This window comes from Salvelinus sp. IW2-2015, linkage group LG35 (assembly GCF_002910315.2).
Source record: "Salvelinus sp. IW2-2015 linkage group LG35, ASM291031v2, whole genome shotgun sequence".
In the NCBI taxonomy this organism is placed as follows: Eukaryota; Metazoa; Chordata; class Actinopteri; order Salmoniformes; family Salmonidae; genus Salvelinus; species Salvelinus sp. IW2-2015.
Genome location: NC_036874.1, coordinates 11,306,881 through 11,331,922, shown reverse-complemented (window position 1 = coordinate 11,331,922; position 25,042 = coordinate 11,306,881). Strand labels below are relative to the sequence as shown.

The window sequence follows — 25,042 nt, the reverse complement described above, 5'->3', positions numbered from 1 at the left end:
AATTGCAATTCATCCGATCACTCTTCATAACATTCTGGAGTATATGCAAATTGCCGTCATACAAACTGAGGCAGCAGACTTCGTGACACAAATATACATTTTCATTCTCACAACTTTTGGCCACGACTGTACACTCAGTGGGCCTGCAAATGCTTTAGTTTGTCCATTTTCATCTCACGCAATTTTACATGAATTTTCAATGTTTTTCAATTACACTAATTTCAATAGCTCCTTGGTCATGTGACCTACTGACCTCAAACAAGGTTCAGAATGTCCACTTACTACCCTTTTTATATTGCACACCCTTTAGTTTGTCCATTTTCATCTCACACGTTTTTTACATTAATTAGCCTGCTCTGCCCTTCTGAAGGACAGTGTCACTCACAYACCTATTCACTTGGGCCTTCTCCCTGGGGCCTTCCTGACCTCCACGCAGGCCCCCATTGACCTGGTGACCTCTGACTCCTGGCCTCTAGGTCTACACACTCCCTGCCCGCCTACCTGCCTGCCCTCTCCCTGGACCTGAGAGTGTATAGCTTACTCCCTGGAACTACAGACCTCCAGGCCTCYASACCTACTCTCCCTACCCGGTCAACACCCCTCTCCTTTGGCCTTAGAGTATAGCTTACTCCCTGGAATTACTAAGACGTCTATGTCCGGCTGTCAGGAACCATGTGCACCTGGTGACCCGCCCGCTTTTATCCGCTCAGAGACTAAGTCTCCAACCCAACCTCCACAGCCTGAGTGCTGCCCCCAGCCCCTGAATCTGGCCGCCCCTGCTCGGACTCTGAGTGCCCCCTGCCTTGGGGGAGGCCTCCTCGTGCACCTGGTGACCATTTGACTTCCACAGCTAACCTGACTCACAGTCCCACCAGAGGATGGGCCTGGGCGGATGGGCGACCACCACCTAGCCCCCTACCTATTCAGAGCCCAATGTCAATGTTTTATGCCTTCTACCCACSTGCCTGGGCTCTCTCACACTCTGAGTCTGGCCCCTGGCCTTTCTGCTTTCACCTGGTAACCCGTAAGTAAAGGAGGAGGATGGTGGAGGAAGACGCCCTCCGTCCCCGACAAAAGCTTGGATGACTTTCAATAAATCRCAGCGAGCGAGTGAGCTGCACTGCTATGTACGAAACCCTGACCTAGAATCAGGTTGTCTACGAGTGATTTAGCATCAGGTTCCCCACAAACATGCGGTGTGCATCAGGAGAGGGGCGACAACTCATCCGGCCGCACCCCAACCCCATCACGGACGGCCCTACTCACCTGCCAAAAGAGGCAGGCTATCCTGGGTCAACCGAAGAACCGCGGCGCTATGGTATCGTTACGTTTAAGGGGATTCTGACTTAAAGGCATTCAGTCATAATCCCACAGATGGTAGCTTCGCACCATTGGCTTCTCAGCCAAGCAAATACACCAAATGTAATTAGTCACGCCCTGTGGTATCATCAGAGGCTTTTCTGTCTTACAAACTGGACATCAGTTGCCGCTACTAACCTTCAGCGGACTTTAACTTTTACACCCAATCGACATCAAGTGCCAGCGCAATACTTATAGGCTTGAGAACCAAATACCCATTGCAGTATCTAGCGGCACTACCCACATCAGATGTAGGCCTCCCTCCCCAGACAAGCTGGAGATGCCTCTCCCCWYTTTGTAGGGCATGAGCCAGATCCATGCAATGCCCTATTACTGCGGAGCCAATGGGTTTAGTCTCCGCCTCAAGTCTAGTGAGTGTAGAGGAGACCTCCCCACCTACAATGTGTGGGGCCGGTGAGCGCTGTAGCTGAGGAGATCCACGAGAAGGGCCCGGCGCGCGTCCAGAGTTGCCGCCACCAACTGCTGGACCCAACTCCCCAAAGGTCCGCCTTCGGCCCTCCGACGGACACCACCCCGACGAACCCCCGCACGCAGCCCCTTGCGAGACCACGCACGAGAGACCGCAAGATGGGCCGCACAACGAACTTCCAATAGTGACGAGAGGAGGGCAACAGAGCGACTGCTCCCCCAGCCGCAGCTCGAGCCCAGCCCTGCTTCGCACCCCAGTCCGACCGACCCATCCCTTAGAGCCAATCCTTATCCCGGATCTTTTTTGCCAACTTYCCTTACCTACATTGTTATAACATGCCAGAGGCTGTTCACCTTGGAGACCTGCTGTGAATATGGGTACGKCCCGGTGTGAGATTTACACCCTCTCCCCCAGATTTTCAAGGGCCAGGGAGAGCTCACYGGACGCAGCCGAAACCGCAAGGCTTTCCAGTGCTTGGACCCCTCTCTCGGGGCAAACCAATTCCAGGGCGCCCTGCCCTTCACAAAGAAAAGAGAACTCTCCCCGGGGCTCCCGCCAGCTTCTCCGGGATCGGTCGCATTACTGCACTGGATGCGTTGTGGCACCCGTCTCTGCCAGTCCGTGTACATTCTAAAAGTAGTTTGAGGTCAGTAGGTCACATGACCAAGGAGCTATTGAAATTATGAAGTTAGAAAAATGTATGTAAAATCGTGTGAGATGAAAATGGACAAACTGAAGGGTGTGCAATGTGTAGGCCTACTGAGTGTACATTCTGAACCTTGTTTGAAGTCAGTAGGTCACATGACCAAGGAGCTATTTTAAATMATTTAAAATAGTGCAAGATGTAAATCGACAAAAARGTGTGTGCAATGTGTGTCTATGCCATTTGGGTTAGCTACAACCAGTTTTGAAAGTTTTAGGAGTAATGGTTAAAGAGCTATTGAMATTTGATCAATTAGATTTGTCACTATGTTGACAGTCCCTAACTGCTGTTGGTGGACGTAAGGAAAACTACAGGCGAATATCCAACCTGAATCTGGCTTTACTTCAGTTGTTTTAATTGGGATTCCTCAATCCCTTTCATACAGATGCTTACCCATAAAGTACCTTTTATTTTAGCTGGTTCAGATTTTTCACATCACTATCAGATATGAAAGATAAGAGATCCCTTTCAATGCAATGAACATAATAATAATGTAATCCAGGTGCATAACATTGAAACCAGAATAATTGTCTCCTAACTATGAAGTTTTCTCACTAGGCCTGGCTACATASATGGTGACAAAATATTGGCAGCCCAATAATTTGTTTCACATTTGTCAGATTTGATTCAATAGTAAATCAATTAAAAACCTTAATATAGGATACATAGTTGGGGTTAGGAAGCACCTCACCAAATGAATGTCAGTATACATGTATGTCTCAGGGTGTAAAGCAACAGGTTATTTTGGATCTGGGTTGAGCGTGCAGTGTGAAGCAGAGACTGAACACAAAGGACAGCTTTGATAGATTTATTGTGGAAGACGGAATTCACCTGGGTGAAAATGGCTCCCGGCTGTTGTCATTAAACATTGGGAAGGTTGTTGGTCAACTAAATAGATATGAGGACAATATTAGCGCTTACATGTAAGTCAGTGTTTACCATCTCCTCATTGGTCACTGTGAGAGTTCCACATGTTGTATCTGAAAGTGGTGACATGCCAAATGGTGCTAACTGGAGAAATGTCATTGTTATTGCTGCTTTGTTTTCCTAATAGGTATAATCCAATCTTTGAGTATCCTCTTGTTCTGAAATCTCAAAGTTTTGAAACTCCGTATGATTTTTAATGCAGAAAAGGTTTGACATTTTTACATGTTAATATTGGTAGTTTATTACCTAAAATTGATCATGTCAAGATCTGGGCCTCACAGGCAGACCTTGATGTTTTTATTGTATCTGAGACTTGGTTAACTGGTAAAACCCTGGACTCTGATGTTGCTATGGATGGTTACAATRTGTTCATGGCTGATAGGAAAGGCAAAAGTGGCGGTGTTGCTATTTACACAAAGAATCTTTCTTTCTCTGTTAAAGGCTACTTCCAGTCCTAAACTATTTGAATTGTTGGCTTTAAGTCTTCAGTTGTGTTCAAACTCAAGAATAACAGGTACAGGAATCTATCGTCCACCTTCTGCCAAGAAGTGTGTACTAAACGAACTCACTGATTTAATTGCCATTTCCATTACCCCAGAGGTGTTGATTGCCAGAGATTTTAATATTGCATGGGGAATGCAGGATGCTGATTGTCTAAATGATTTTTGTGCTAATCTAAATTTGACCCAGCTGATTACAAAGCCCACACGTCCAAACTTAAAGGACCCTACGAAGTTGACTTTAACCTCATATTTACAAATACTCCAGAGAAATATGCTTGGAGTGGGGTATTTGCTTTGGATATTAGTGACCACTGTCCCATTGCATGTGTCAGGGATATACGGATGCTTCGATCCAAACCTCATTTTATCAACAAGATACATTTTTAACATTTCAATGAACAGGCCTTTTTTTTTTTTAACCTTTTATTTAGGTGACTTTGATTGTATTGCATCTATACCTGACCCAGAGTTGTCTCTGAACCACTTCTCAAATGTTTTCAATTGTATTGTAGTTAAACATGCTCCCTTTAAAAAATGTGAATACAAAATCGATCTTGCCCTTGGTTCAGTCCAGAGCTATCTTAAGTCATATAAAACAGATGCTGCCTGGGCCAAAGCTAGATTCACAGACTCGGGCCCGGACTGGCAGTCGTTTAGGCAGTTGAGAAGTCTGTGTGTAAAACTAGTTAAAAAAAAAAAGCAACATCTGATTATTATGTTAATACACTATCTGAATGTACAGGGAACCAAGCTACATTTTGGAAAGCTGTTAATTCACTGAAGGGTTGYATCTCCTCTTCTCTCCCCAATAAATTCATTTATAATCTGGCCCTTTTACTGACAAAATTGATATCATTAATGGATTTAATCACAATTTTATCTCTGCAGGCTTTATATTTGAATGTATTTCAAAGGCAGCTCTTGAAAAGAGTAGTTTGGATGTAGATGGTGAAAATCTATTGAATGATACTGAACATGCTGGTCAGGAGTTTTCTTTTCGGGAAATTCAATGATAAAGAAGTCCTGGATGCTTTGTTAACATTAGACCAAAAAAAAAGCCACAGGGGCTGATCATTTGGATCCTGGTCTGCTTAAGTGTGCAGCACCCCTTATTGCTGGCTCAGTAAACCACATTTTTTATTTAACATTGTTATCAGGAAGTATTCCAAAAGCTTGGAAATCTGCCACTTCATAAGGGTGGGGATGCAAAATATCTTGACAACTATCGCCCCATTTCAAGACTCATTGTTTAGCTAAAATTCTTGAATCCTTGGTTCATGTACAACTTCGTTTCTTTTTATCTGATAATTGTTTTCTTAATATAAACCAATCCGGGTTTAGGCCTGGGCATAGTACTACCACAGCAACCACGCTAGTTGTTAATGATCTTGTCAATGCCTTGGATGATAAAAAGAGCTGTGCTGCCTTGTTTATTGATCTGTCAAAGGCGTTCAACACTGTTGATCATTCTGTTTTGCTGAAGAAATGACCAAGAGTAGGCCTGGGATATAGAGCCTGTTTATGGTTTCAGGATTATCTTAGCGACAAAACTCAGGCCATCTTCATAGATGGGGTTAAATGAGAATTTCTTGATTCAAAAACGTGGTTCCTCAGGGCTTGATTTTGGGTCCATTATTGTTCACTTTGTATATTAATGAATAGGAAACACTGTTAATTCTCTTAGCATTCATCTCTATGCAGATGACACAGTTTTGTATTCCTGTGCCACCTCAGTGCAGCAGGTCATTCGTGAACTTCAACATGACTTTGATTCATTTCAGAAATCACTTACAGATCTTAAATTAGTGTTAAAACCAAGCTCATCCAGTTCTCTAGGTCACGAAATGTTGACCCTGAGGACCTGCATATGTGCGCTATAAATGGAGCACAAATTGAGCTTGATTTTCAACATAAGTACCTGGGTGTCTGGATTGATGACAAGTTGTCCTTCGTAACGCATATAAAAAATCTGACTAAGAAGCTAAGATCAAGATAGTTTTTTTTATATCGAAATAAATCATGCCTTAGTATTAAAAATAGGAGAAAGATTGTTCAAGCAATAGCTGTCTTAACCATCACCTGAGGGGTGGGGGACAAATTKGACCAAACCTATCACCTGAGGGGTGGGGTGGGGGACAAATTGGACCAAACCTATCTCCTCTCTTGACGATCTCTGTAAAAACACAAAAGGGGAGAGAGAAAATAACATTGAGCCATAAAAGTTTAGCAATTTTATTAGTTGTAGCCGTTTTAATAAATACATTAGCATTTTATTGTATAGAATGTTGTGGTTAGATTATGATATAAAATAGAGCATAGCCTTCCTAATTATAACTTGATATTTTAAAGAGGTCATAAAATCTGGATAAGAGGACCCTTAAACTATTAATCTTAAATTGTGTACATACCGTTCAATCTTGCGATAACAGAAACAGATTGTACACACTTAAATTGTGTACAACACTGACACGAGGCCAATCCCAGCACAGAAAACCCCTATGGATAAACATAAACTTAGCAAAAAAAGAAACGACCCTGTCTTTCAAAGATAATTTGTAAAAATCTAAATAACTTCACAGATCTTCATTGTAAGGGGTTTAAACACTGTTTCCCATGCTTGTTCAATGAACCATAAACAATTAATGAACATGCACCTGTGGAACGGACATTAAGACACTAACAGCTTACAGACTGTAGGCAATTAAGGTCACAGTTATGAAAAATTWGGACACTGAAGAGGCCTTTCTGCTGACTCTGGAAAAACACCAAAAGAAAGATGCCCAGGGTCCCTGCTCATCTGCGTGAACGTGCCTTAGGCATGCTGCAAGGAGGCATGAGGACTGCAGATGTGGCCAGGGCAATAAATTGCGAATGTCTGTACTGTGAGACGCCAAAGACAGCACTTCAGGGAGACAGGATGGACAGCTGATCGTCCTCGCAGTGGCAGACCACGTGTAACAACACCTGCACCATGATCGGTACATCCGAACATCACACCTGCGGGACAGGTACAGGATTGCGGCAACAACTGCCTGAGTTACACCAGGAACGCACAATCCCTCCATCAGTGCTCAGACTGTCCGCAATAAGCTGAGAGAAGCTGGACTGAGGGCTTGTTGTAAGGCAGGTCCTCACTAGACATCACCGACAACAACGTTGCTCACCTATGGGCACAAACCCACCGTTGCTGGACCAGACAGTACTGGCAAAATGTGCTCTTCACTGACGAGTCACAGTTTTGTCTCACCAGGGGTGATGGCGGATTCGCGTTTATCGTCAAAGGAATGAGCATTACACCGAGGCCTGTACTCTGAAGCGGGATCGATTTGGAGGTGGAGGGTCCGGCATGGTTTGGGGTGGCGTGTCACAGCATCATCGGACTGCGCTTGTTGTCATTGCAGGCAATCTCAACGCTGTGCGTTACAGGGAAGACATCCTCCTCCCTCATGTGGTACCCTTCCTGCAGTCTCATCCTGACATGACCCTCCAGCATGACAATGCCATACTGCTCGTTCTGTGCGTGATTTCCTGCAAGACAGGAATGTCAGTGTTCTGTCATGGCCAGCGAAGAGCCCGGATCTCAATCCCATTGAGCACGTCTGGATCGGAGGGTGAGGGCTAGGGCCATTCCCCCAGAAATGTCTGGGAACTTGCAGGTTGCCTTGGGAAGAGTGGGGTAACATCTAACAGCAAGAACTGGCAAATCTGGTGCAGTCCACGAGAAGAGACGCACTGCAGTACTTAATTCAGTGGGTGGCCACACCAAATACTGACTTGTACTTTTGATTTTGACCCCCCCCCCTCCCCTTTGTTCAGGGACACATTATTCCATTTCGGTTAGTCACATGTCTGTGGAACTTGTTCAGTTTGTCTCAGTTGTTGAATCTTGTTATGTTCATACAAATATTTACACATAAATAAACGCAGTTGACAGTGAGAGGAAGGTTCTTTTTTTGCTGACTTTATTTTCATACTTTTAAAAAACTACAAAATATATTTTGGTCTTGACATTCCCAACTCTAGTATCAAAAAATATAGGTAATTTGTGTTTATTCAAGTTACACAAAACACCAAAAATATATATTTTTAAAACACTACTGGTACATAGATACATACCAATACCGGCAATCCTACCAGGGTTGAGGGTACCAGAAATCTCACCAGGGATAAGGTCTTAGGGGATACAAAATCATATTTGATTTAGAAATATGGTATTGATCTTTATAGGTGAATATATCACTTTCTATTTTCTAACATCAATGTTTTAACAGATGTTTACCTGTTACACGATCAACAGTCTTCATCGCTGGGCAGTCTGTCATTAAAACAGTTAATGATTATAAACATCAATTGAGGGAAGGGTATTTAAATTACTTATTTATAGAATAACAAATCACATAAAAAAAAACAAGACAATATGCAACTGAAGATACATTTCCCATCCTGACAGTTGAATAGTAATGTTATCAAAATCTGTTTTGTCACATTGCTTTAATTCACTATTGAGTCCTATTTTAGCCATATGTTATACTTACCAACCATAAAGATGTTTTTCAATCGGACGCCATCAACCTCCCAGTCGAGCAGCCCAGCTGCTTCCCAGCTGTCTGAGCAAAAGAGGATTATATCTCCGATATCAGGAAGACACAAAACACACCTCCGACTCTGAGGAGGTGGTGCAGAGGTGGTGGAACAACTTGTGAGGTTTTCCATGGGGTTACTTCTCTGATACACTATGGTGTCATTCGATCCATATATTGTCTGCACTTTTGCACATCTGTCGTCATTGCAGGCTGAACAGCTTCCTGAGATAACACGAAAAGGAGGCATGGATGAACACAAAGTAGGAACATTAAAATGAACACATTTGGAATATAAMATTTTCCTCAGAAGGTTGATCATATAGATGGATTTAACTTTAAAATCTCCATGACATTTTTATTGATGGATTTGAAAATAATAGTAAAATGCCACACAACTAAAAATCTGTGGTTGCTTAGTTGTTTAAAGCAGTACATATCTCATACAGGGTGGGAAAGAGACATAGGGAGAGGGTGAAACAGAGGAAGTGAGACAATGCCTCTACTAGTATAAACTGATCACACATCCTCACTTACAGRAGTTTTCCTGAGAGAGTGTTCTACTTCCTGCATGTGTGTCAGTCAAGTTGAGCTCATTACATGACTGGCTGCTCTATCAATCTAAACACACATCAGAATGTATAGAGCTTTTCACTGCAAAAATAATCTCTAAACATTTAAAGAGCAAACGGATAAAAAGGCAGAGCTCACCATCAGAGTCTTGAATTAGTGCAGTGACGATTAAGACCTGAAGAAACACTGGAAACACAGGACATTATGGTTATTTTTTTGTTTGTTTTCATTGTTGTAACAATCACCAAAAGCACCTATTTTGTTCAACGTTATTGATTCCAACACAAGCTGGAATAGAACATGAATGAATTAAAAAAGTATCAGAAGTACTGCAAACACAGTGTACTGTTTGACAGAGTGATAGACTGTTTCATCAACGTGAAAGAGAGGAGGATGACATTGGTGTTTCTCTACAAGTAGGGTGAGTCAACATGTCTTTTTCTACTTGCACGAGCACACAGAAGTCCAAACCATTGACAGCCACATGATATTTAGCTTACGTTAATTGGACTAAATTGTTTTTGATAACTTTTAGTTGTCACTGTATTAGACTAAGCATAGGTGATTTGATGAGGTTGAAGTTGAAATGGTGCTGGAAGAGTGGAGGCAGCTCCTGTTTTCTTCGCGACTTGCGGTAACTTTCCGTGGTTCTAAATCAATAGTTGTTTAGTGGTCAGACAATTTCGGAAACATTAACTTGCTTGACCATGCTGTAGATCATGTAACTGTTTGTTAAATGCAATATGCTTGCTTTGTGGACTTCACTGGACAGAGGTTGCTCTCTGGTTTTGTGATGAAACAAAGGTGTTTAAAAAAAATTCTGCCACTGTCTTCTTATTGTCTCGGCCTTAGGCCTATATATCATGGTCGCAAGGCATATGCAAGGCATATGAACTAACAGGTTATAGAGTAAAAAACACAAGTATCACAACACATGGCTTGGATTCCCCAGTGATTTTTACCCACGCACCGCTACTGCAAACACGTAACAATTCAAGTGAAAGGAAAAATAAATACCAGTATATTTCACATGCTCCATCCCAGCCCCTCTTCTTCTGTCAAAGGTCATTTTCATTTGTTGACGAGGAGCTGCAAGTTCACTCACACACTGGGTAACAGGAAGTCGCTGGGTGACAGGAAGTGGGAGGCCTTTCGACTCCTGACTTTGAGCCATGGTTAATTTAAGATTTGGGGCCTCTTCATCTCTTCTGTAGGTAGCAATGTTCCATTTTGCCTCTCTCTTGTACCCTGTTACACCGCCATTTTGGATTGGTGATCCCCTGAAGACTCATACATTTTCTTCACCACTGTAGAGACACATCCTGGGCGGGTAGATCTCTGGTCAGTCCCATGAGTGTAGAAATCATCCACTTGACCATTTTTCTTAACACGACCAGAGATAACTCAAGGATCCTTAGGGCTTTCAGACACTTGCACAGGTAGATTAGCACAAGTAACAGGCACTCCTGGTGTCCTGTAGCTGTTGAGTCCTTTTATTCTCTCTGTTTTGCTAGGGATGGGCCTTACAAAACTGTCACTCTCAGCTTGATGTGGTGTTTTCTCAGGGTAATGATCAGTCCAGATGCTGTGCTGCATATCTGCTGAGAAGCCAGCACAAAGACATTGAATCAATACAAAGACATTGAATCAATTTATCATCTGGGTTAACCTGCCATGGTCAATGCCAATCCATGATATAAGCAAACGTGTGTGTGCACACAGACGAGTTATTTGTAGTCTTACCCACTTTCCTGAGCATGCTGCAATGATCTACCTGTGGGGTAAATAAAAATAGTAATTGTGAATCATTATCGTGACGTTGGGAAAACGTAAATAGGGGCCTGGAGAATATGATGTAGGCCTAGTTAAATTCATCAGCCGTTAAATGCTTACACATTAATGATCTACTGCAAAATAACGCCAAGCAAAATAAAACGCTACGTTTTTGTAGAGTATGAGTTGCGTTATGGACCTTGTGATGTCTGAGGACAGGTCTTTTTTCTTTACTAGGCTACTAACTATTGGAATTGTAAATGGCATGTCACACGTTATTGGAGTTACACGCGCCTTATCTAAAAAAAATATATCTAAAAGAACAGGTCAAGAGAAATAGCACAGGCTAATATAAATACAAAAGTCCTACTATAATAGCTTATATTTGACCAATTACACACACTAAATAGGATAACGATTAAGCTGAATTAACCATTAATCTTCCAAAATGTGATAATCATAAATGATGTCGATGACTCACCTGGCAAAATTGAAGTCGTATTAAAACTACGAGTTTAAGGCAGGCAAACATTTATTTAGGACTACCCCACGAAATACAGGCTATTCTGCACGGGCTACATAAAAAAAGTTATGTTCCATTTAGGCTATGCTTAATAGCATAATAGTATTCATTGCAATTCTGACTGTCACCCAAGTTCATAGACATTGTTTTATTAAAGACACCCTTAAACGTATTATTTTATGATCTTGGCTTATCATGCAAAGCCATATCAAAGACTATGAAAACTAACCCCATACAGTTTTCACCTTTCCTCCGTGACCGTATTATCGGAGAACAATTATCGGGCTTCTGCGCGCAATATGTCTACAAAGTTCAGAAATAGCTTAGCAGGCCTTACTCAGCCCAACCGGTACAGTTAAACTCCGGAACGTATAGGCTATTCCGAGCACAATAATGAACATTAAAATCATACAAGTTAAGTTAGATGATATATTTGAATGTAGACTTACTCAACTTTGTGATAATAATATGCATTGTCGCGAAGTTTGAGTGAGCCCAGTACGTGTCAGTTGTCAGATGTCGCCCACAGTATGCTTTAACAAACTTTCAAGAAAATACACATGCTGAACTGGATAGTACCGGTATGATCCTTATATAAAGAGTGATTGAACTTAATTGAAATTTGAGAAACATCTCCTCCTGGTGCTTCAAATGTGCATGGGCATAATAGGCCTATTCATATTAGCCTAAAAATAAAGCTGTATTACATATAGAAAACCGGCTCTAAAGGGCTCTTCTACAGGTGCAAGGGTTCATTCTCTTAGAATAAAGGCTTCTAAACTTTGTTGGGTGATAAGGTTCTACCTGGAACCATAAAGGGTTCTTCTACATGGACAAGTTGAAGGACCCTTTATTGTTCTAGGTCAGGTATTCCCAAACTGGGGTACGCGCAATGCCGTCGGGGGTACGCCAAATAAAAACGTGATTCACATTTAAACATATTTCACATCACATTTTCAAACAGTCCATTTATATTTTCCAACGGGTGTTTTTTTTCTTGCCTGAGTAGCCTCGTTTCACTACCCAAAAATAAAATGAGCCATCTAGTGTTCAGCGAAATAATAACAACACAATGTGAAATAAAGGTAGCCTTATCAAATAATTGATCCAATCACATTAACCGTAAATCTCTCGCGGGAATTCCACTAACCGTCCGTATGTAGGGAAACGTAGCTGCTGCTCATTCCGTTTTGTTTGAAAATGAATAATATATATTTTTTAAGTAAGGCCCGCGTCCATAGATACACATACCAGCTCTACTGGTAGTACTGCTACTACCAGCAGTACTACACCTGCACCTGTCGATGACACAAGTTGTTCTGCTTCCACGAGCACATCCAATGCTAGCATCAGTAATTCTACATTTGTTGTTAGCCCAGCTAGCATGAACACTGACAGTTGTGAATCTGATGCAGCCGAAGAGCTACTGCCCCCTTACATGGGAAAGCACCGAACAACAGACCGGGACGTTGGACCATCAAAGAGGCAAAAATATGATGAGAACTACATTGATTTGGGGTTCACTTATATTGGGAGTAGTGCCTTTCCTCAGCCACAGTGTGTTATATTTACAAAAGTATTATCTCACAACTCGATGAAACTTCCACTCTTGCGCAGACATTTAGAAACAAAACATGCCAATTTGAAAAATAAGCCACAGGAGTTGTTTGAGCGAGAATTAAGATGACTTTTGAGTAGTAAGACATGTATAAAAGCAACAGATACCTTTTAATAAGAAGGKGCTAGAAGCTTCTTATATGGTGAGCTACCAAGTGACTAGGACAGGCAAGCCCCATACTATTGTGGAGGACTTAATTGCTCCTGCTGCCGCAGATATGGCTGGGACAATGCTGGGGGAAAAGGCCAAAAAAACTATACAGACAATGCCTTCATCAAACACTTTCACAACGCATCAGTGACATGGCAGGAGATGTTTTGAAAAAATTACTGTTTTGCATACAAGCCAGTGAATTCTATGCGTTAACAGCTGGATGAATCAACAGACGTGGCGGGCCTGGCACAGCTCCTGGTATATGTCCGTTACGTTTATGGGGGGTCAATTAAGGAAGACATCCTCTTCTGCAAACCACTGGAAACCAGGACAACAGGAGAGGATATTTTTTAAAGTACTGTACAGCTTTGTGACATCAAATGGACTTTAGTGGTATGTGTTGGTATCTGTACTTTTGGCACAAAAGCCATGACAAGGAGACATAGTGGAGTGGTAACTCGCGTGCAAGCAGTTGCTCCCGACGCCACTTGGGTACACTGCAGCATCCACCCAGAGGCTCTTGCTGCCAAGAGAATGCCTGACAGCTTGAAAGATGTTATGGACACTACAGTGAAAATGGTTAACTTTGTTAAAGCAAGGCCCCTGAACTCTCGTGTATTTTCTGCACTATGCAATGATATGGGCAGCGACAATGTAACGCTTTTACAACATACAGAAAGAAGTGTGCTGGTTATCAAGGGGAAAAGTATTGACACGTTTTTTTTAATTGAGACGAGCTTAAAGTTTTCTTTACTGACCATAATTTTCACTTGTCTGACCACTTGCATGATAAGTTTCTCACACGACTGGCCTATCTGGGGTTTTTTTCTCGTCTGAATGATCTGAATCTACGATTACAGGGACTCCGCAACTATATTCAATGTGCGGGACAAAATTGAGGCTATGATTTAAGAAGTATTCTCTGTCTGCATTAACAAGGACAACACACAGGTCTTTCTATCATGATATGTTTTTTTGTGTGCAAATGAACTCAAGCTTACGGACAATGTCAAATGTGACATATTGAAGCACCTGAGTGAGTTGGGTGTACAATTACGCAGGTACTTTCCTGAAACAGTTGACCCCAACAACTGGATTCGTTATTCCTTTCATGCCCTGCCTCCAGTCCACTTACCGATATCTGAACAAGAGAGCCTCATCGAAATTGCAACAAGCGGTTCTGTGAAAATTTATTTAATCAGAAGCCACTGCCAGATTTCTGGATTGGGCTGCACTCAGAGTATCTTGCCTTGGCAAATCACGCTGTTAAGACACTGATGCCCTTTGTAACCACTTACCTACACTACCGTTCAAAGTTTGGGGTCACTTAGAAATGCCCTTGTTCTTGAAAGAAAAGCAACGTTTTTGTCCATTTAAAATAACATCAAATTGATCAGAAATACAGTGTAGACATAGTTAATGTTGTAAATGACTATTGTAGCTGGAAACGGCTGATTCTTTTAATATATATATWTTTTTTTAATGGAATATCTACATAGGTGTACAGAGGCCCATTATCAGCAACCATCACTCCTGTGTTCCAATGGCACATTGTGTTAGCTAATCCAAGTTTATCATTTTAAAAGGCTAATAAATCATTAGAAAACCTTTTTGCAATTATGTTAGCACAGCTGAAAAATKTTGTGATAATTTAAAGAAGCAATAAAACTGGCCTTCTTTAGACTAGTTGAGTATCTGGAGCATCAGCATTTGTGGGTTCGATTACAGGCTCAAAATGGCCAGAAACAAAGGACTTTCTTCTGAAACTCATCAGTCTATTCTTGTTCTGGGAAATGAAGGTTATTCCATGTGAGAAATTGCCAAGAAACTGAAGATCTCGTACAACGCTGTGTACTACTCCCTTCACAGAACAGCACAAGCTGGCCCTAACCAGAATAGAAAGAGGAGTGGGAGGCCCCGGTGCACAACTGAGCAGGAGGACAAGTACATTAGAGTGTCTAGTTTGAGACACAGGCGCCTCACAAGTCTTCAACTGGCAGCTTCATTAAATAGTACCCGCAAAACACCAGTCTCAATGTCAACAGTGAAGAGGCGACTCCGGGATGCTGACCTTCTTGAGATCTGTGTTTTGCGGGTAGTATTTAATGAGGCTGCCAGTTGAGGACTGCCAGTCAAAACTGTAACTCAGCCACTCAGGAGCATTCACTGTCTTCTTGGTAAGCATCTCCAGTGTAGATTTGGTCTTGTGTTTTAGGTTGTTCAAATCAAATGTTATTTGTCACATGTGCCGAATACAACAGGTGTAGTAGACCTTACAGTGAAATGCTTACTTACAAGCCCTTAACCAACAATGCCGTTTTAAGAAAAAGAAGTGTTAAGTAAAAAAGAGAAGTTAAAAATAATAAATAATTAAAAARCAGCAGTAAAATAACAGTAGAGAGGCTATATACAGGGGGTACTGGTACAGAGTCAATGTGCGGGGGCACAGGTTAGTCGAGGTAATTGAGGTAATATGTAGGTATAGTTAAAGTGACTATGCATAGATAATAAACAGAGAGTAGCAGCAGCATAAAAGAGAGGGGGGAAAATGCAAATAGTCTGGGAAGCCATTTGATTAGTTGTTCATGTGTCTTATGGCTTGGGGGTAGAAGCTGTTAAGTCTTTTGGACCTAGACTTGGCGCTCCAGTACCGCTTACCATGCGGTAGCAGAGAGAACAGTCCATGACTAGGGTGGTTGAACTATTTGAMAATTTTTTGGGCCTTCCTTTGACACCGCCTGGTATAGAGGTCCTGGATGGCAGGAAGCTTGGCCCCAGTGATGTACTGGGCCGTACACATTACCCTCTGTAGTCACAGCCATGTACACACTACCCTCTGTAGTCACAGCCGTGTATATCACCCCAAGCAGATACCTCGACGGCCCTGAAAGAACTTCACTGGACTCTATGTACACTTGAAACTTTATATCCTGAGGGTGTATTTATTGTAGCTGGGGATTTTAACAAAGCTAATTTGAGAACAATGTTACCTAAATTCTATCAGCACATTGATTGTTCGCTCAAGCAAAACATTGGACCACTGCTACTCTAACTTCCACGATGCATACAAGGCCCTCCCCCGCCCTCCCTTCGGCAAATCTGACCATGACTTTATCTTGTTGCTCCCCTCCTATAGGCAGAAACTAAAACAGGTCGTGCCCGTGCTTAGGTCTGTCCAACGCTGGTCTGACCAATCGGATTCCACGCTTCAAGATTGCTTCGATCATGTGGACTGGGATATGTTCCGGGTAGCCTCAGACAATAACATCGACGTATACGCTGACTCGGTGAGTGAGTTTATTAGGAAGTGCATTGGAGCTGTTGTACCCACTGTGACTATTAAAACATTCCCTAACCAGAAACCGTGGATTGATGGCATTATTCTAGAAAAACTGAAAGCACGAACCACCGCATTTAATCATGGCAAGGCAACTGGAAACATGACCGAATACGAACAGTGTAGCTATTCCCTCCGCAAGGCAATCAAACAAGCAAAGCGTCAGTATAGAGACAAAGTAGAGTCGCAATTCAACGGCTCAAACACAACACGTATGTGGCATGGTCTACAGACAATCACATATTACAAAAGAAAACCGGCCCCGTTGCGGACATCGACGTCTTGCTCCCAGACAAATGAAACAGTTTCTTTGAGCGCTTTGAGGACAATGCAGTGCCACCGACACGGCCCGCTACCAAAGATTGTGGGCTCTCCTTCAATGTGGCCGACGTAAGTAAAACATTTTAAACGTGTTAACCCTCGCAAGGCTGCCGTCCCAGATGGCATCCCTAGCCGTGTCTGAAGAGCATGCGCAGACCAGCTGGCTGGTGTGTTTACGGACATATTCAATCAATCCCTATCCCAGTCTGCTGTCCCCACATGCTTCAAGATGGCCCCATTGTTCCTGTTCCCAAGAAAGGTAACTGAACTAAATGACTATCGCCCCGTAGCACTCACTTCTGTCATCATGAAGTGCTTTGAGAGACTAGTCAAGGATCATATCACCTCCACCCTACCCTACATCCACTCCAATTTGCTGTGCAACTGGGTCCTGAACTTCATAACGGGCCGCCAACGGGCCGATCCTCATATCTGGGGCCCCACAAGGGTGCGTTATCAGTCCTCTCCTGTACTCCCTGTTCACCCATGACTGCGTGGCCATGCACACCTCCAACTCAATCATCAAGTTTGCAGACGACACTACAGTGGTAGGCTTGATTACCAACAACGACGAGACAGCCTACAGGGAGGAGGTGAGGGCCCTCGGCGTGTGGTGTCAGAAAAATAACCTCTCACTCAATGTCAACAAAACAAAGGAGATGATTGTGGACTTCAGGAAACWKCAGGGGGAGCACCCCCTTAGCCACATCGACGGGACAGTAGTTGAGAAGGGGGAAAGTTTTAAGTTCCTCGGCGTACACATCACGGACAAACTGAAATGGTCCACCCACACAGACAGCGTGGTGAAGAAGGCGTAACAGCGCCTCTTCAACCTCYAGGATGCTGAAGAAATTTGGCTTGTCACCTAAGACCCTCACAAACCTTTACAGATGCACAATGGAGAGCATCCTGTTGGGCTGTATCACCGCCTGGTACGGAAACTGCACCRCCCTCAACCGCAAGGCTCTCCAGAGGGTATTGCGATCTGCACAACGCATCACCGGGRACAATGTCACAGGAAGGCCAGAAAGATCATCAAGGACAACAACCACCCGAGCCACTGCCTGTTCACCCCGCTATCATCCAGAAGGCGAGGTCAGAACAGGTGCATCAACGCTGGGACCGAGAGACTAAAGAACAGCTTCCATCTCAAGCCCATCAGATTGTTATACAGCTATCAATAACATAGAGACTGCTGCCAACATACAGACGCAAATCACTGGTGACTTTAATGAATGGATTTAATAATGGTATCACTAGTCACTTTAAATAATGCCACTTTAATAATGTTTACATATCCTACATTACTCATCTCATATGTGTATATACTGTATTTTATACCATCTATTGCATCTTGCCTATGCCGCATGGCCATCGCGCATCCTCATATTCATACATATTCTTATTCCATCCCCTTACATTGTGTGTGTGTGTATAATGTAGTTGTTGTGACTTTGTTATATTACTGCACTGTCGGACTAGAATCACAAGCATTTTGCTACACTCGCATTAACATCTGCTAACCATGTGTATGTGACCAATAAAATTTGATTTGCCTTGCGGTCGGAGGCCAAGCAGTTGCCATACCAGGCAGTGATGCAACCAGTCAGGATGCTCTCGATGGTGCAGCTGTATAACTTTTTGAGGATCTGAGGACCCATATAAATAGGCTTTGTTGTGCCCTCTTAACGACTGTCTTGGTGTGTTTGGACCATGATAGTTTGTTGGTGATGTGGACACCAAGGATCTTGAAGCTCAAAACCTGCGCCATTACAGCCCTGTCGATGAGAATGGGGGCGTGCTCGGTCCTCCTTTTCCTGTAGCCCACAATCATCTCCTTTGTCTTGATCACGTTGAGGTTRTTATCCTGGCACCACCACACGGCCAGGTCTCTGACCTCCTCCCTATAGGCGGTCTCATCGTTGTCGGTGATCAGGCCTACCAATGTTGTGTCATCGGCAAACTTAATGATGGTGTTGGAGTCGTGCCTGGCCTGCTGAAAGGTGAATTAATTTCACAGTGTCTGGTGGAAAGCAAACTGAACCAGGTTTTCCTCTAGGGTTTTACCTGTGCTTAGCTCTATTCCGTTTCTTTTTTATCCTGAAAAACTCCTCAGTCCTTGACGATTACAAGCATACACAAAGCATGACTAAGTCACCAATATGCTTGAACATATTGAGAGTTTCGATCTGCCCCAAACATAACGYATTCAGGACAAAAAGTTAAATGCTTTGCAATTTGTTTTTTGCAGTATTACTTTAGTGCCTTGTTGCAAACAGGATGCGTGTTTTGGAATATCTGTATTGTACAGGCTGCTTTCACTCTGTCAATTAGGTTAGTATTGTGGAGTAACTACAATGTTGTTGATCCATCCTCAGTTTTCTCCTATCACAGCCATTAAACTCTGTAACTGTTTTAAAGTCACCATTTTCCTCATTGTGAAATCCCTGTGCGGTTTCCTTCCTATCTGGCAAGTTAGGAAGGACGCCTGTATCTTTGTAGTGACTGGGTGTATTGATACACCATCCAAAGTGTAATTAATAACTTCATGCTTAAAGGTATATCCAATGTCTGCTTTTTTATTTTATTTTTTACACATAGGTGCCCTTCTTTGCGAAGCATTGGAAACCCTCCCTGGTCTTTGTGGTTGAATCTGTGTTTGAAATTCACTGCCCGAATGAGAGACCATACAGATAATTGTATGTGTGGGGTACAGAGATGAGGTGTCATTCAAAAATCATGTAAAACACTATTATTACGCACAGAGTACAACTTATTATGTGACTTGTTAAGCACATTTTTAATCCTGAACTTATTTAGGCTTGCCATAACAAAGGGGTTAAATACTTTTCTTTTCTTTTTATCAATTTGAAGAAAGAAAAATCGAAAACACAGTTCCACTTTGACATTATGGGTTTTTGTGTATAGACCAGTGACAAACAAATCTAAATTTWGGTATTTTACAATTCAGCCTGTAACACAACAAAATTTGGAAAGAGTCAAGGGGTCTGTATACTTTCTGAAGGCACTAAATAGTATTCGCTACCCAAGTTAGGCTGCAAAAAACAAGAAAGGCTCATTCCAGTCATAAAGTGTTGTCATGTACATTSTTATGGAAGGATACCAAAAGATACCCCTAATTTGGTGAAGAACAGAACCCAGCAGTGTATGTATTATAGAGCACTAGCATTAGATGGTCTCTAACTAAATCATGTGACATTTTTGTCCCCTAAAAAAATTCAGCTGATCATGTCGCATTTGAATCCATGTCCTTTCCATACCATGGCTCGACTCCTAGCACACTTTCTCTCTGTGTTGTAATAAATCTTGCGGACCACTCGAGAGGTGGGACAAATACTGGATTGAGCAGAGTAGCTCAGGCGTCCGAGGCTTGGACACTCAACACAGTTATAACAAACAATGATCTTTATTAGAAAATACCAATTCATAGGACAGCGTGGACCAAAGATGTTAAGAACAAATTCTTATTTACAATGACAGCCTAGGAACAGTGGGGTAACTGCCTTGTTCAGGGGCAGAACGACAGATTTCTACCTTGTCAGCTCAAGATTCAATCTAGCAATCTTTCGGTTACTGGCCCAACGCTCTAACAACTAGGCTACCTGCCGCCCCTAGGGAAGGCCCTAGGAGTGGCCGTCCTCCCTCATGGGGTCTGGGTGTGTGCAACATCTTTGGGCCCTGCAGTAGATGCACATCTACGGTACACTGAATAAGCTACAATAAACTGGACAGAAGCAACAGCTAGGCTATACTCGGTTTCAAATTAATCACTGTGAATGCAGGAAACCAGATTGGGAAGACAAATGCAGCAAACTACAGTTGCAAGAAAAAGTATGTGAACCCTTTGGAATTACCTGGATTTCTGCATAAATTAGTCATAACATTTGATCTGATCTTCATCTTAGTCACACAGTGTGCTTAAACTAATAGAACCCATATTTTTGTATTTTTCTTTTCTATATTGAATACATCATTTAAACATTCACAGTGTAGGTTTGGAAAAAGTATGTGAACCCCAGGCTAATGACTTCTCCAAAAGTTAATTGGAGTCAGCTAACCTGGAGTCCAATTAATGAGACAAGATTGGAGATGTTGGTTAGAGCTGCCCTGCCCTATAAAAAAACACTCACAAAATTTGAGTTGGCTATTCATAAGAAGCATTGCCTGATGTGAACCATGCCTCGAACAAAAAGAGATCTCAGAAGACCTAAGATTAAGAATTGTTGACTTGCATAAAGCTGGAAAGGGTCACAAAAGTATCTATAAAAGCCTTGATGTTCATCAGTCCACGGTAAGACAAATTGTCTATAAATGGAGAAAGTTCAGCACTGTTGCTACTCTCCCTAGGAGTGGCCAAAAATGACTGCAAGAGCAGAGTGCTAAAGACTTACATAAATTTCTGGAACATGCTAACATCTCTGTTGACGAGTCTACGATACGTAAAACACTAAACAAGAATGATGTTCATGGGAGGACACCACAGAAGAAGCCACTGTTGTCCAGAAAAAAAACATTGCTGCACGTCTGAAGTTCGCAAAAGAGCACCTGGATGTTCCACAGCGCTTCTGGCAAAATATTCTGTGGACAGATTAAATTAAAGTTGAGTTGTTTGGAAGGAACACCTAACACTGTGTGGAGAAAAAAAGGCACAGCACATTAACATCAAAACTTCATCCCAACTGTAAAGTATGGTGGAGGGAGCATCATGGTTTGGGGCTGCCTCAGGGCCTGGACAGCTTGCTATCATCTACGGAAAAACTTGGGAATTAATTTATCAAGACATTTTGAAGGAGAATGTAAGGCTACCTGTCCGCCAATTGAAGCTAAACAGAAGTTAGGCGATGCAACAGGACAACGACCCAAAACACAGAAGTAAATCAACAACAGAATGGCTTCAACAGAAGAAAATACTCCTTCTGGAGTGGCCAGGTCAGAGTCCTGACCTCAACCCGATTTAAAATGCTGTGGCATGACCTCGAGAGCGGTTCACACCAGACATCCTAACAATATCTCTGAACTGAAACAGTTTTGTAAAGATGAGTGGTCCGCAACTACAGAGAAAGTTTGGTTGAGTATATTGCTGTCAAAGGAGTGTCAACCAGTTATTAAATCCAAGGGTTCACATACTTTTGCCACCCTACACTGTGAATGTTTACATGGTGTGTTCAATAAAAACATGAAAATGTATAATTGTTTGTGTGTTATTAATTTAAGCAGACTGTGTTTGTCTGTTGTTGTGACTTAGATGAAGATCAGATATTTTTGGACCAATTTATGCAGAAATCCAGATAATTACAAAGGGTTCACATACCTTTTCTTGCCACTGTATGACCGGGTTTAGCCTGATTAAATCTAATAGAGGAGCACATTAAAACTGGCAGCGCACTCTGTTTAGCCTAAAAACACTGATACAGCTTCAAGCTAATTAATATTGCATTTCAAAGAACAAGTTAGGCGCAGCGTGATCTGTTTACAGAAGCAGGAGAGAGGGCTAGCACTCCTAGAAATCCCACTATCCAACCTGGACTATCTGGTGTGATTCTCCCCTCCCGTAGGACCTGAGCCCTAGGACCATGCCTCGAAGGGCCTGACGACTCATGGCTATTCCCTTCTCAGTCCACCTGGTCGTGCTGCTGATCCAGGTGTTCTGTCTGCTGCTATGAAATCGTGACCTATTCACTGAACGTGCTACCTTGTCCCGAACCTGGTGTTTCGAGTGTCTTTCCCTCGACCTCTCTCTTGACCTCTTGWMCTCCGAATGCTCGACTATGAAAAGCCAACTGACATTTACTCCTGAGGTGCTGTCCTGTTCCACCCTCTACAACCACTGTGATTATGATTTGGACCTGCTGGTCATCTATGAACATTTGAACATCTTGAAAAACGATCTGGCATTAATGGCCATGTACTCTTATAATCTTCACCCGGCACAGCCAGAAGAGGACTGGCCACCCCTCAGAGCCTGGTTCCTCTCTAGGTTTCTTCCTAGGTTCCTGCCTTTCTAGGGAGTTTTTCCTAGCACATTGCTTGCTCTTTTTCGGTTTTAGGCTGGGTTTCTGTATGAGCACTTTGAGACAACTGCTGAAGTAAAAAGGCCTTTATAAATCAATTTGATTGATTAAACGTAAATCCAGGACACTCCAATTAGTATGATATGTTACGTTTCGTATGGTATGTATTCATTTGTGAATGTCCATACATTTCGTATGACATGTTACGAATTGCAATTTGTACAATATGTTACAAATTTCAAAAATATAATAATGTTACAAATTTCAAATTTGTTGTGGCTAACGTTAGTTAGGTGGCTAACCTGCTGACCAGACCGGACACGTCGCGTGCGCGAGCGTCGCAAAATAAATTTAGAAATCCATGTTATTCAATTATTGCGCGCGCCAATGAGCGTCTGCGACGCCAAGGGCTAAAATAGAACTCCTTTCTATTTCTGACGCAGATCGCGCTGAAAGTCCTGCCTCTCCCATCACCTCATTGGTTTATAGAAGCAAGTACCCACGTGCCATCTCCTCATTGGTTGTACCCACGTGGGTGATTGAAAGACGAACTGTTTTGCCGGTCGTCGTGGTAATACTATGAAAGTTCAGATGCCGATCACCATATAAGTTCAAAGATGAAAAAGCCTGGAGGGAGGAGAGATGACGAGAAACGATTCGGTTGGCCGATTATGTGTGGATTAATTGTTGGAGTAGAGGACCTTGTGCATTTCAGGTAAAATAACAACTCAATGTTTATCCCAGGACAAATTAGCTAGCAACAGCAAGCTAGCTAAATAGGACAAATTAGCTAGCAAGTGCAAGCTAACTAGCTAAATTGTCATACATGTTTAATGCTTTTCAACCTGTCCCCAAATTAATGTAATTGGTTCAGAGTTTGTTGTGATATTTTAACCTGCGTGTCGTGATGGCGTTTGGTGTAGGGGGACAAAATAAATGTATGCACGATAGCGCACGCGCAGCCGGTTTGGGTTCCGTGTAACGCTAACATTAGCTAGGTGGCTAACATTAGCCAGGCTTGGGGTTAGGGTTAGGTAAAGGGCTAGGGGAATGGTTAGCTAACATGCTAAATAGTTGCAAAGTAACTAGTAAGTAGTTGCTAAAATGCTAATGGTCAACCTTTTGGGTTTCTAGACATTCRCATTATACGCCCACCCATCTTGCGTTAAAGGGATACTATGGGATTTTGGCAATGAAGGCCTTTTATCTACTTCCCCAGAGTCAAATGAACTCAATGATACCATTGTTATGTCTCTGCATCCAGTATGAATGAATTTAGAGGTAGTTTTGCGAGCCAGTGCTAACTAGCATCAGCACAATGACTGGAAGTATATGGTATCTTATAGCATTCTATAAAAATGTATCCACAGTTCATCTGAATCTGGGAAAGTAGATAAAGGGCTTTATTGCCAAAATCTTGAAGTAACCTGTCTTATGCAGGGGTTGGAACGAAAAATGATTTCCCAATCATTTCATTCTGAACAGAACCATTATAACCAGCAAAATACAGTTCTGAACCGGTTTTTAAACCTTTGAAATCTGATTTTTACATTTAGCTCAACATTAAATTACTACGGATAGAGCAGCTTGCTATGGAGCGGGCAAGCGCTGGGTATCTAGTGATGACATGCATTATCTGAATTAGGCTCAAAGAATTATCTAGATGTCYTTGGGACATCCCGACCCCATTGAAGTTTAACATTTAAAAAGATTAAGGGTTATGGTTAATATTAGGGTAGGGGTTAAAGTTAGGTTAGGGTTTAGGGTAGGGACGTTCCAAGGATTCTGGATAGCACTGACCTTTGGCCATTCAGATCGGCAAATCAGATCATGACTCGTGACATTGAGAAATCGTAATCAGAAACAGAGATTATGGACTGCTTTGCTAGCGTTGATTGGAATATGTTCTGAGACTCCACCGATAACATTGACAAGCTAACCACCTCTGTCACCGGCTTCATAAATGAATGCATCGGCAAAGGTTCGCTGCTCCTCCAATCAAAAGCCCTGGATTAACACAGAGGTTGGCGCTAAACTAAAGGACAGGGCTACCGCACACAGGGMTATCACAKACAACCCTAAGGCTACAGCTGAGRATAGGAACAAGTACAAGAAGTCCCGCTACGACCTCAGCAGAGTCATTAAACGAGCAAAAGGACAATATAGGAATAAGGTGGAATCATACTACACAGGCGCCGACGCCCGTCGCA

The 25,042-nt window shown here is 42.5% G+C and overlaps 1 protein-coding gene across 5 annotated transcripts; it reads right to left on the bottom strand.

Annotated features, from left to right (window-relative positions):
• Positions 1-3,286: 3,286 nt before the first annotated feature.
• Positions 3,287-11,970, bottom strand: LOC111958824 (uncharacterized). 5 transcript variants are annotated; one of them, XR_011474898.1, is made up of 11 exons: positions 11,821-11,970; positions 10,819-10,849; positions 10,093-10,676; positions 9,214-9,261; positions 8,458-8,727; positions 8,202-8,237; positions 8,039-8,095; positions 6,331-6,418; positions 6,074-6,095; positions 6,002-6,031; positions 3,287-3,380 (listed from the first exon to the last, which is right to left on the bottom strand). XR_011474898.1 is itself a non-coding variant. In XM_070437503.1 (9 exons), exons 3-8 carry the CDS (start codon positions 10,247-10,249, stop codon positions 6,369-6,371), a joined length of 618 nt encoding a protein of 205 aa, XP_070293604.1. In that variant the 5' UTR covers positions 10,250-10,676; positions 10,819-10,849; positions 11,821-11,969; the 3' UTR covers positions 3,287-6,095; positions 6,331-6,368. The 5 variants fall into 5 exon arrangements, 2 of the variants coding, with proteins under 2 accessions (XP_070293604.1, XP_070293605.1); XR_011474897.1 differs by having other exon boundaries at positions 3,287-6,031; XR_011474896.1 differs by having other exon boundaries at positions 6,002-6,095; positions 11,821-11,969.
• Positions 11,971-25,042: the final 13,072 nt, after the last annotated feature.